The following is a 13,873-nucleotide window of genomic DNA, read 5'->3' as shown; positions in this document are numbered from 1 at the left end:
AATAATTCGATAAGATAGAGAATTCTAATAAGACATAACAGCTCCGGAGATTTCTTAAGTTGGATAGAATTCTCAAACTGAGCTTCTTGGACTCTCGGAATAAATCTGAAATGCTTTGGTTTAACGTCTTATCGAAAAGATAACCAAAGAAATCAGAAAGTTTGGGACTAGCCCCCGAGAACGGGGGCGGCTGACAGCAGAGTTCCCCAAGTAAAACGAACGCCATCATTATTTAAGTTCTTTTGCTGGAATTCTGTGGCGTATATAATTATCGGAACTTTTCTTAGACTGCCGATCCAGTTGCTGCAGTGCAAAAAAACACGTATGTTCCAAAATTTTCTTGAACTTATGTTGTATCCATAAACAGTTCAGTTAACTGGAAAGATGTGCTCGAAAAGTTCTAATAAATTTTTTCCTGTTTTAGCAAGTAATCGAGCCCACAACATGAAAATTATGTTAACGACGAAATAAAATATGGGGAAAAAAAATGTTTCTCGATTAGTCATCACTTTTAGGGTTAAGTTATTCAGTGACTACGAATGAGAGTAGATCCAATTTTATACTCTGATTGATATGTTATGATTATTTTATTTAAATAGCTGAAATGGTTACGCTCAGAAATTTCTACGCTGCGCTAAAAGGGTCAAATTTATTGGTTTGTCCCTTTTTTTAAAAAGAGTGATTTAAATTTATAAACGCTCGTACCTCATTTTTAATCGTTAACCATGAGTTAGAACTGCTAAAGATTTAGAAAAAAAAAAAAAAAACTCGCGATTACGGCTGCTTACTGCATACATTTAAAAAAAAAAAAAAGAGAGAGAGAGAGAGAGAGAATTCTTGAACTTTATTTCCTTGTTGGTCATGCGTTGAAGTAGTGCCCACTAGAATTCATTTAAATCTATTTATATTAGAACATCGGTATTTCTAATTTTTAATCCGATCTTGAATCTTGCCAATATTGAAATTGCGTATCAAAATGAGAAACAAGAAAAAAAATATTAGTAGAATTTGGGGTTTTGCTTACGAAACTTGATGGAACAGTCGCCACAGGAATCTAAAATTAGCACTCTCAGCTGATCCTAGGATTACCGCTAACATTCTTAATATCAGGAAACTTCAATCTCCTTGAAATATTGCAGTATGTATGTACTTAAAAGATTGTACTCCTGTTTTGTTCATAGAAGAGACTGATGCAGTTATCTATGCCCTTAACATTTATCTTAATGGTTTACTTTCTGTTTCTGAAATTAAGGAACCATTTTTCATGTCAAAATGAGCAAGTATTCTTCATGTTAAATAAAACTTCTGTTAGTCCTTTTCTGAGCTAGAGGATTTGAATTCTAAACTTCTTAACAGGGTGTTTAAATGTGCCCACATCGTAAACTTTAAGACACATGAATAATTTAAAATTAAGTTGCCGAAACACAGATAAAAATAAAAAATCTCACTGTACCAGATGAAATTTAGAACTCATTTGAGAGTATTTGCGGGATTAATTAATAAACGGCGGGAGGGGGATGATCGTTAAATTTACTATACGCAAGTAAAAAAAATCTGATGTGTACACCACATGACTTCCTTGTCCGGAATATTAAATTATACGCATTTTATCTTGCATTTCATTTAAACTTATTGGATTGAATTAAATCTACTTCGTCGATAGCACATAAACCACAATAGAATAAATGCACCCTTTAAAATTCACTATATTTGTTTACCATAGCGACACTCACTTAACAGCGTCATATTTCGTTCATAATATAACTCAGAATGTATAAAATTTATATCATTTTAAGAATTATTTAATCGTTGCTACATGTTCTATTCAAATACTATAATAAATCTAGAACGATGTATAAAATAAATTAAGCAAACAAAACAAAAGAGCAACAGTTTTTCACAGACGATTCAGTATTTCTCACTCAATTAATGCTGTTCTCACTTCCCGACAAGGCAAAAATACATAAAAACTCAAAATATCTATATTAAAAATTACGAAGTAAAGCTGAAACACTTATTTCCTGGAAAAAATTCCAGAATGAATTAAGCATGATTTAATTCGCAATAATAAATGAATGCGTTATCTTTGTTGTTAGGAAGTTTAGTTTCTCTAGATTGGCAACAAATCCGCTATTTTGCCAAGCTTAAAATGTAAACAAACATGTCCGCCATCGCAAAATTCATTAGGCTTAACTGCACTTAAACAACTTTTAAACTGTTGATAACTCCACAAATATTGCATGCAGATTTACTAAAGGCATAAAAACCTTAACCGGAAGATAAGAACAACATAATTCGATCATTTTTAAAGCAAAAAATGCACAATTTATATGCCTTTGAGAGTAAAGAAACTGAGATCACTGAGCTGGTTAACTGAGTGGATATATAACATATACATACATATACATAGAATGATAAGAAAGAAGAGGTAAAAAATACCTAAAACCGTAAAGAACATTTGAATTATCTAATTCCAAATATTACATGCAAAACAACAAAATCTAAGCAATAAATTTCATGTGAAAAAAACCTACATATTAAACAAGAAAATTAGAAAACCTATACAACAAAATCAAAATTGGCAAGCGAAAAAAACCTAAACAATTTACAAAATACTGAGAAATATTACCTGTAAAAGCATGGTCAATCTACTGTGTTCAAGGCTTCAAACAGAACTTGTCAAGGGAAAAGTGCCTGAAGCTCTAAGCTGATGATCCACAAAAACAAACAATATATATATACGACTGGTGCAGCCGATTGCAACGAAAAAGGGAGGTGCACAACTGCATGTTATAGCAGTCCCATGTACGAAATTTCAACGTTTTACGTCTGATCGTTTTTGAGTTATGCGATATATATATATCATATCGTACGTACAGACGTCAAGGAAAACTCTCTTCTGAATCCATTTTACATCCTTCTTTGCTAAAAACAGTTCTTTATTCTGCCCGTACGTACAGATGTCAAGCAAAAAAATCGTTCAAATGGCTCCGAGAGCAGTTGAAATGGCTTCGTTGAAATATGATATCCGAACGTTTTCGCGATTACAATATTTCCTTTACTTCGTACAAGGAAGTAAATATAAATGTTTTTCGTTACTGCATTGGAAACATGACATCAAATTTCTGTGCATCTTAAATGAAGTTCAAAATTTGTTTTCAAAAATTTTGTGGTTTTGTTGGTAAAATTGGGTTGCGGTTTGATCTTCGCTAACCACAAAGTATTGCGGTTGAGTGAAGTTCAAAATTTTCTGCCATAAGTATTATCTTTAGTAACATTACATACATTTAGAAAAACGATAATAAAGAATGTGGAATGGATTTTGTTAAAATATTTACCACATTCGATTCTTATAAAACTTCTTTGTCAGCATGAAAAGCTAGTTAATATATTAAAATTTCCCTATAAAAGGCAAGTTTAGCGTATTTAGCTGATAACCAGTTAACGAAATAAGGAGTCAAAATATAAAAGACACAAAAGATCGGTAATATGTGTGAACTAAATTTAATATTTTAAAATTAAATCTGGTTTTTAAGGTAAGATTCACATCGAAAAATAAATCATAATTTAAACTTTTTATCAATAAGTCCATCAATATTTAATTTATGATTAATTGATAACTCCTGAAACGAAAATTCAGTAACCATTTACCAATAAATTTTCAATCATATTAAAAATTCCAACAAGTTCGAACTACCACATTTCAACTTAAAATGGATAAAACTGTTTAATAGCTTTCTTATATACTCAAGGCGCTGGGAGAATTGCACTTATTATTAATCTAATGTCTTTTTTGCTATCCGCTTAAATATGTAAATTTTACGATTTATTTTGCCCGAAATAAAGTTTGTTCCTTTAAATTTAGACGATTTATTCGAAGGATCACTAATCCCAAATAAAATAATTTTATTACGAAAGAAAAGATTAATTAACATTTTTGTATTACAGTCACATTATTTTCTGCATATAATGGGATAAGCAAGATATCTTCAATCATTCACGAGAAAGATTTATTTATAAATAATAAGAGAACACAAAATCTACTTAATGAACTCGTTAAAAACTTAAATTAGTTTGTAAAGAGCTACGAACTAATGACACTAGCAATTTCAACAAAACTCAAGGTTAAACAATAAATTACTTTTAATAACATTTTAAGAAAAGATAATGAACCACCGATGAAATAATCAAAAATGATCTCTAATTACCATTCCTCTCCCTCGTTGTATGATGCGAATAGAAAACTGCCCATATCGCATTCCGGGGAACTCATTAAAATGATGTTTCAAGGTCGAAGCCAAGAACGGACCAGAATTCTCCCTTCTCTTTGCAAGAGTTATCATTCCAGAACTGAAAATATTCCGCAGTAAAAATACAGATCTTCGATAAGCTGCGTTCTTTGAGCAAAGAATATCAGCCGCGATCTTCCTGAACTTCCTACAGATCAGTATCTCTGGCAGTGCACCCCAAGCGGAGATGGGACACAAGACTTCTGTTAGGTTTTCTATTCACGTGAATGGCGTTCGACAAGCTGCGAAGTGCAAATGTCTACATTTGGACAGACAGTCTGAAGAGGATTGTAGAAAATCCAGAGCTAAGTCGAAAAATCCAGTATAAAGGGAGCTGTAAATGGCCATTGGTGAGCATGAGAAAGAAAAGGGAGAGTCAACAATGAACACAGTTGATACAAAATCAACAACTCTCTTCAAGGAGGGATAAAAAGGCGTTCCTACTCTCGATTCAGGTTGTGGCAAATCGTTCTGTTGTCCCCGGTCAAAAGGAGTATGGCTCGTTTATATACTTTTCCTCTTTAGTTACGGATGACAAATCTTCTAAAAAAGGTAATTCAACACCGTGGAATACTGAAAAATCCTTTCTTCTATTTTATTTCAAAGCTAGGTCACTGAATGTTTTAAAAGCCCGATGGGTGGATTACAAGAAGTTGCATATCACGTTAATTCATCATTGTCATGCAACTACTAATTTTTAGTAAAAAGAAATATTAACAAGTATAACACAAAACTCTTAGAATTACTTTTGTTCTTTCATATTTCTACAGAGAGAAAATCACATGATGCAAATTTAAATATAACTTAATTTTGTTCATGTATGACAGCTACAGAAAACCGCACGTTGTTAATTTTACAAGTCTACTAGAAATTACATGCTTAAATAGAAATGTGTTCTGTGATGAATAACAAGGGACTGTACTTAAAAAGATGTTTTTATAATCCATTATCCTATACATGCCTCCTCACCCATGACAGGATGCTTTGCTAGCTAAGCTACGTCGGAAATTGCTAATGTTCTCAAGTGAGAATAAGTGTAAGAAAAGGCTTGAGATTAATTAAATTATCAAATTTTATATAAAATTTTGTTTACTTCAATTACTACGTGAAATGATTTTGTGGAGTTCTCCACTTTATAAAGGCTAAGTTGCTGTTGAACGTGAAGAATCTTAAGAACTGATAAGCGAATAATCGCTTGAGTTCGCGTGACAAGAAAAAACAAGATGGTAGGGTAACCCTTTATTATTCAAATAGGATTTAACAGAACTCTGTCTTGGAGTGTACAATAAAAGCGGACACTTGGGCTTGAACTTAAAAGGCTAAGAAGTAAACTAAAACTAATCTAAACTAAAAGAGATATAGCCGAAGCTACCAAGGGCCTAAGTACGGCAAAGGAAAAATATTTAAAAAATAAAAGTAGTTACTTCACGATTACTTCATAACATTTCAAAGATTAGATTTATGAACAAGCAGTACAAGTGGATTTGCTAGTGGAAGAACGTATGTATGTGTTAGATGTGTTCCCAAATTAGAGCATCCCGCTACTTTTTTGGGAGGGAGGGGAGCTTTAAACAACTTTTCCTCCTCGAAATAACCATACTTTTTTTCAATCACATGATAAGGGAATACGAAAAGGATCAGAAATATAATTCTAATAGTAACTGAATTTAATGTTAAACAATTCACAGTATTAAAAATGACAATTCAAAAATTAATATCTATTACAAGGATATAAACAACTAACTGAATTAAAATGCTTGTAAACATCTCAGTATTATCAGCGATTGAAATGAAAGAAAACTGTTAATTAGTTCAAATAGTCAGTAACTCGTCGGAAGAAATAAGAAAATTTAGTCGCTTTTACACAAATTACTCTAATAAAATGCATGGTCAAATTAACCTTCCTTATATCTTAAAAATTTTCCTGCTTTTTTATCAATCAATTGACTGTACACATCCAAACATCATAATTCTTTTAGCTCGCCATTTCTCTCGATGCTGGGAGAGTATCTTTTGGAACACTGAGAAGCTGTTCTTGTACAAGTTTAAAATAACTATAACTTTAGAAGTTGGACAGGTTCCATACACGCACTGGAGGGTTCAACCTCAGATAAAAAGATATATATTTGCTTCGTCGATAAGTTTTGGAGTTTTGAATTTTTTTTTTCACATTTTTACGCGACTTTTATAACAACATTTGAATATCTTCTTGAAATAAATACTATAGAGCTAATATATGTACTACAAAAAGTTACTCAATTTTCAATCTATTTACTTATAACACATTTGAAAATGTTTACAGAGATCTTAGGGCAAACAACATGCCATTCAAGAACACATAACACAATGAAATTCTGAATAAAATTATGTATTGATTCTGGAGATAAATGCTCTACTTAACAGCAAACTGCTTGAAACTTCAGATCAACCAGAATTTACTCAACATGGATAAGATGTTTTGCAAACTACAAAATCCAAACATGCTGACACTAGAAATTTCCTTTCTCATCAAAATTCTTTTAGAGTTAGCAAAGTGAAATACTCTTTAAAATGAAGAATAATTCCTTCAGAAACTGTGCTTATGTCAGCTCTACTTGACATCCATTTCTGCTTTTCTTTCTTTGTCCAAAAGTATTTAAAGGAAATTATGCTTCCCAGAAATATTTATAAAAATGACGGTTCCAGATAATTTTGGTCTTTTGTGGAGATGATTACCTTGAAGAAGGTGACAATCTGCGGTGTTTAATACCATTATTTAATTATGTTCTCAGAAATACTAGTCATATTAGAGACTGTCGTCTTAGATCTGACCGTCATTGTTTTACGATATTTGTCTTAAAAACTTTATTTTCATTTAAATCCGTTATCCTATAAAAGCATCCTACGTGTAGATCCTCATCCTACAAGAGCTTCGTAATTTAACTACAAAGGTCACAATTCCGGTTCATACATACATGTATCGATCGCTAGATCCATTGAAATGTAATGAACAATGTTTAGAAATTCAGCATTTGAATCTTATTAGGCATACGAATCTTAAGGAGTGGTTTAAAATTTGAACTAATTTCACGGTACTTTAACAAAAGCTACTTGTGGCGTCTGAAAACTTTGGTCCAGAAAGGCATCCCCCATTACGTAGGTGAAGCCCTAGAGGGGGTTCTGGCTACCTGTCGAGTGACGACCAGGTAAAAAGAGGGGAGGAGGAGCAGGTCAGTGAATGAAAGGTGGGCAGGGATGACAGAGGATAGATGTTTTTCTTTTGTGGGTAGCTGTCAGAAAGCTCTTCCGTTTGTTTGCTATTGCAATTGGGGGCACTTTCCTCCCTCCATCCTCCCTCCGGCCAAAAGAAACCGGAGTCTCGATGGCGATGTCGTTGTTTCTTTAGGTACAGATTTGTAAATGCGATTGTTTTCTCTGAGTTTTCAGAAAGAATACCAACTTGTTCCCTGAAGATTCCAATGGACGCATGTGTGTGTGTGCATATATATATATACTGATATATATGAATATATGTGATGATGATTTGGGAATGACGCAAATAGATGTTTAAGCATCCATAGTAGAAGAAACTTGATAGATGCAGTAAGAAAGAACCAGTAGAAGCAGATTTTTAAATCATATTCCTTTTATCGCAGTTAAACATTTTGAGGCCGCAATTCACTTGGAACTCTAATCTGTGTCACGATTGACATTTTACACTTTGGTTAACTTTGCAGAAAGAAGAGAAGCAGCAGGCTGAGGTGCAGAAGCAAGTGCCATGGATTCAGGATCAAATCGTAATTTAGAATGAGTTAAATGCATTTGACTGGATAATTAATAGTAGAACTATGTGAAACCTTTCTCATCAGAACTTTAAAGTAACAACAATTTGACTGGATAATTGATAATGCTGATTTATTAATTATCCAGTCACATTACTGTTACTTTGCCAAGTATTTCCACCAGAATACATACTAGAAGCAAAACGAAGTTAAAAAATACTTCATTAAATTTAGTTGTTCAAACAGAAATCAAGACACGTAATTAAAATTATCTGGCGTATCAAAAAGCAGATTATCTAATCTACGATTCGGCGAAAATGTTTAGATATATATTAATAATGAACAATCTATACTCGTGAGCGAGAAAAGAATAAAATAATAATCGGATATTGTAACAGATAGTTCGTGGTCGACTCGAAAGCATTCATTCATCAACGGATTGGCCAGTTTCGATGTATAATAATAAACATATGTATTGGGAAATTGCTGCTTTGGAATTTCGACAAGGGGAAGTTTAGAATAGAGCGATGACTAAGCAGCCAGTGAAAAACAGATTCTTCGATTAGAAAAAAAAAAATAATAATAATAATAATTTTTACATAAAATCGTATTTCAGAACTGAAAATTCTTTAAACTTCACGTAAGCAAATAATCAGCCATTTTTTTACTTCCTTGTACGAAGTAAAAAGGCAGTATTTTAATCGCGAAAAATTTCGGGTATAATATTTCAACGAAAATATACATTTTGACCGCTATCGAATGCAATTTAACGATGTTTTTGCATGACATCTGTAAGTAAGAACAGAATAATGGACTCTTTTCCCCAAAAAAATTATAAAACTGCTTTAAAATGAATTCTGAAGAAAATTTTTCGTGGTGTCTGTACGTACGTAAGTATCTCGCATAACTCAAAAACGAGTAGCCTCAGAACGTTGAAATTTTGTATATAGGACTGCTATAACACGTAGATGTGCACCTCGTATTTTGGTTGCCATCGGCAGCACCAAACGTATATAAATATATTTATATATATATATCCACTCTTATACCCGGCTCAGTGATCTCAGTTTCTTTACTCTTATAAGTTTGTAAATTGTGCACTTTGTGGTTTAAAAATGGTTGAATTATGTTGTTCTTATCTTCCGGTTAGGTTTTTATACCTTTAGCTCTGCTGCATGTTATAGTTGTAGAATTACCAACAATTTATATGTTGTTTAAGTGCGGCTAAGCCTGATTTTTTACCACAACAGCCATATTTGTTTACATTTAAAACTTAGCAGAATAGTGGATTTGTAGCCAATCTTGAGAAACTAAGCTTCTCAACAACAAAGTAACGTCTTCTTTTATTTTTGCGAATTAAATTATGGTTAATCCATTCCGGAATTTTCATTTAAGTTATTAAATTATCCTATATATTGACTCGGCATAGCGAACACAACAAATTCAAATTAGTTTCTACTCCATCAGTATCCTTTTTGCCGTGTGAACCCAAACGTAAACTTTCCAGTTTTGTGAACCTAAAAATCTGCCTTCTTCTCTGCTGGCCGAATTACTTGTTTTTGATTAGAAACTGTAATTTTAATTGTAAAAAATTTTTTTTAAATTGTTTTAACTGTATTTGGTGTTTTATGTTTTTCTATATCTTTCAATTTTTAATATAGATATTTTGAGTTTTTATGTATTTTTGCCTTTTCGCGAAGTGAGAACTCAATTAATTGAATGAGAAATATATGAAATTCGAGGAAATTAGTTTCTACTCCATCAGTATCCTTTTTGCCGTGTGAACCCAAACGTAAACTTTCCAGTTTTGTGAACCTAAAAATCTGCCTTCTTCTCTGCTGGCCGAATTACTTGTTTTTGATTAGAAACTGTAATTTTAATTGTAAAAAAATTTTTTAAAATTGTTTTAACTGTATTTGGTGTTTTATGTTTTTCTATATCTTTCAATTTTTAATATAGATATTTTGAGTTTTTATGTATTTTTGCCTTTTCGCGAAGTGAGAACTCAATTAATTGAATGAGAAATATATGAAATTCGAGGAAATAAATTTAAATGAAAGGCAGGAAAAAATGCGTATAATTTAATATTCCGTACCTGGAAGTCATGTGGTGTACACAACAAAAATTGTTTAGATGATATTTATCTCTAAACCAATACATCACTTCAATAAGTAAAACTGACAAGATAAAAATAAATAAAACTAAAACACGTAGGTTGAAATTAGGTAGAGAGATAAGAGAAGAAATTAATGAATAAAATATAACCTGAACATGAGTAGACTTGCTTAGATAAGGAAAATGATAAATATTGAGTATGATGAACACCTTAAATTTCATAACAAGAGGTAAAAAAATTATGCAACAATAATAAGAATGTCTAAAAAGTATCAAGAAACATGGACTTGTCAAGGAACATTGAAGAAAAATATGGCTAGCAGAGTGGCTAGTACACTTATCTTTGTAAAAAAGCAAATATTTTAGTTCATACAAGTGCTACAAAGAAACTAGTTTTATTTACCGTAAATAAAATGCTGTCTCAGATATTTTGTGAATAGCAGTAGAAAGATCAGAAAATGGTTGATGCTAACATGCTACCGTTGTGCAGTAATAAACAAAACACTTGAAATAGTAGCAACATATATCAACATCATATAATCATAAAATCGTTTGCAAACTAGGGAAAAACAAATTTCAACCAGTCACTGCATTAAAATTATATGAAGCAAGTTACTTCACGTATTTAATATCTAATAACGTTTAATTTATTTATATAAAAGAACATTAAAAATTCCTCATTTATGGAAATAACAAATTTTTTTTAACTCAGAACTCTTCACTTAAAATTATTCTTAGAGGAATCAAATATGATCCATGTAAAAAAAAAAATTCTGCAGTTTTTAACAATGATCTGAAGACTTGAAATTCTTCTCGTATTACTTATAAGAAGATAAGCAATTTGTATGTTACCGGCAATGTATGAAAGCTGGCATTCTATAGAATGCAGAAAACTGGCTCGCAATGCATGAAACGATAATATTTCATACACTACCTAGAATGGCATTCTATAAAATTGCAAATGGTAAACTGGCAAAGAACGAAATACATCTCCGATTAGTTTCGAACTATACACACATTTTACAAATTCATACATAATCCATACATTTGGTACATTCATTACATAATTTACGCATTGTTTTCTTTAATAGGAAAGGCATAAATTTCGTTTCGTGCAATTTTCATTATTCTTCACATATATTTTGAATAAAAGTTTTTTAATAGCACTCTTTTCTAATTTTTTCAAGATATCATTTGCATTTTTAAGGAATGCATGGCTTTTAAATAATAGCCTTACTGTGATTATTTACATAATTTGTTTAAATAACAGTGTCATTCTATAAAATGACTATGTATTATATACAACGCCTAACCAAAGACTATATATAATAATTCATATTTAATACTTTGCCTGAACACGCCAGGCATTCTATAAAATGCTTACATATTCTATAGAATGCCGGTGTTTCATACATTGCCGATAATATTTATATAAACAAAATTCTCACAGGCCTTTAGTGTTACAGTTAACAAGTGACCTAACCTTGATCATTTGCTTCATAAATATGGATTTTTTTCCTTCTTCTTGTTTAAAACATTTAACATATCGAAGTCAATTTAAATTAAGTTGAAATTCTGCTATGAAGCCACGCAGTCTGCAATGATGCATAAAAGTTTGTGCACATACAACATTATGTATAAATAATATTAGACTGATGGAACTTGTAATGCTAACAACATAAACTTCAAATAAAATTAATGCATGAAACTACAGCAATTTTATTTAAACAGTAAAACAACTTTAATTAAATCTAAGAATTTAAATTAAGTTAAAATTTTTAATTTAAATAACGTAGATCTCGGAATGAACAAAAACTATTTAACGATCAGATATTAAGAAAAAAATACGTATCGCAAATCGCATTTTTACTCCTATAAATTTATCATAAATCTAATTTTTGTAAAAAATATAGTAACAGAAAGTAAACATTATGCATATTAAATATTTTGGAGAATGTAATATAACAATGAAAAATAAAATTAATTGCTTTAAGAACAGTACCAAAATGTTTAATATTTCTGATTTTTTTTTTTTTTTCCTCGCAAAGAATTAATGAACTGATATAAAAAAACATTAGAGTAAAGTAGAAGAATTTTCGAAGTCAAATTAATTTGACAAAATTAAATATTTATAGCCCGTTAAATACCCTTAAAAATGCCGAACAATTATGTACTAAAAATTCATAAGGCATTTTTTTAAGTTTTAAGAATGTTTATAAAAATTGCAATATGAATTATCATCAAATATATTTATACATTTTATTCATAACACATTTTTAAAACTGTTTGGCATGCCTTAATTCTAACTTACTTAGTTATTCCATATATTCTTTCAAAGCAAAATATGAAGCAAATTAAATATCTGTATGATTGGTGTATGACGAAAACGATCTCCTTCAAACAAAGAAAATATTCTAAGAATCTCAAGGCAGATAAAATTTTTGTAATAACATTTTCTTGCATCTAACGATTCTATTAATGCGCACTATAAAATTTACTATAATCATACGGAACATATCTAATATCTCTTTAAAGTTTTAATTATAACACGCATTTCAGTTAACAATGCCAAAGTTAATATTGAACGATTAATGACCATTTGAAATCTTAATGACAGTAATATAAAACTAGAATTTTAGTATTTTATAGAAAAACTTAGTTTTAAAATATAAATTTTTCGAAAAAGAATTTAAAATGTTTAACCTCTATGAGAACCCCAATGAGAACGTAAAAAAACTAAGTACCATGACAACCCCCTTTTTTTTTATCTTTTTTGTAGCTAAATGAAGAGATATGCAGATGCAAAATTCTCACCTCTAACAGTGGACAGCACAAACATCAAAACGGCTAGGATGAGAGACCACGGGCCCCCTGACTTCATGTCCATCTTTCCGGTCCTTCGCCAAAGAGATCTTTGCTAACATTCGACGCGGGACGATTGCGCGTGAATCATGGCCGCCATCCGGACCACGTATAACGAAAGTACTCATTCACAACTCTGCCGCGACTGGCGCCCAACTTCCGACTGCAACCGAGATGGTAAGCAATCGCGCTTCGCCGACCGACACAGCGTTCAAGGTTGCCATAAAAGAACTTGGCGACAATTTTGGCGCCCGTTTTAAAAGCAGTTTCTCTCTACAGTAATGGGAGACCAGTAAGTATTAAAATAAGTGCGCATTTTAACACCAGAACAGTAAATATTTCAGAGAATTACATAATAATATTGCATAACTTTTTGCAGAGGAAATGTATCTGAATTTTGATTTTATATTTTTTATTACCACATAATTATTGCTAATGACGTACTTCATGTTACATATCAAAAAGTTACACATTAAAAACTTACATATTAAAATTAAGTTCCATATTAAAAATTTATACATAGAATTTAAGAAACGAATGGAATTAAATTTATCAAAAAATATTTGCGCCTTTATCAATGAAAATTTTTGAAACGTGAAGTACGTCATTATCAATAATTATATTTAATGTAATAAAAAAGCATAAAGAAAAAGCAAAAAGCATTTCATTAAAGCGCGCTACTTTTCCATTTATTTTAGAAATCTGTATCATAATTTTCCGTTTAAAAAATTGAAAAATATATTAAAAAATTAACTTTAGCACCAATAAAATTATAGATTTGTGATCTGTAGATACAGATGTAAATTTTATTTTAGGGAGATCTAAACTATACAACAGTGTATAGAA

The 13,873-nt window shown here is 31.1% G+C and overlaps 1 protein-coding gene across 1 annotated transcript in view; it reads right to left on the bottom strand.

Annotated features, from left to right (window-relative positions):
- LOC118190919 (BMP and activin membrane-bound inhibitor homolog) overlaps nt 1-13,200 on the bottom strand; it is a 57,713-nt gene extending 44,513 nt beyond the window's left edge. Inside the window, exon 1 of the mRNA XM_035361716.2 lies at nt 12,980-13,200. Within this exon, the coding sequence (XP_035217607.1) occupies nt 12,980-13,052 (73 nt within the window). The 5' untranslated portion in view covers nt 13,053-13,200. The remainder of the gene's footprint in view (nt 1-12,979) is intronic.
- Nucleotides 13,201-13,873: the final 673 nt, after the last annotated feature.

Source organism: Stegodyphus dumicola, chromosome 10 (assembly GCF_044657685.1).
Source record: "Stegodyphus dumicola isolate Sdum_Otavi_A_Nest chromosome 10, ASM4465768v1".
NCBI classification, from domain to species: Eukaryota; Metazoa; Arthropoda; class Arachnida; order Araneae; family Eresidae; genus Stegodyphus; species Stegodyphus dumicola.
Note: the sequence above shows the minus strand (reverse complement) of the source record. Positions and strands in the feature narration are given on the sequence as shown.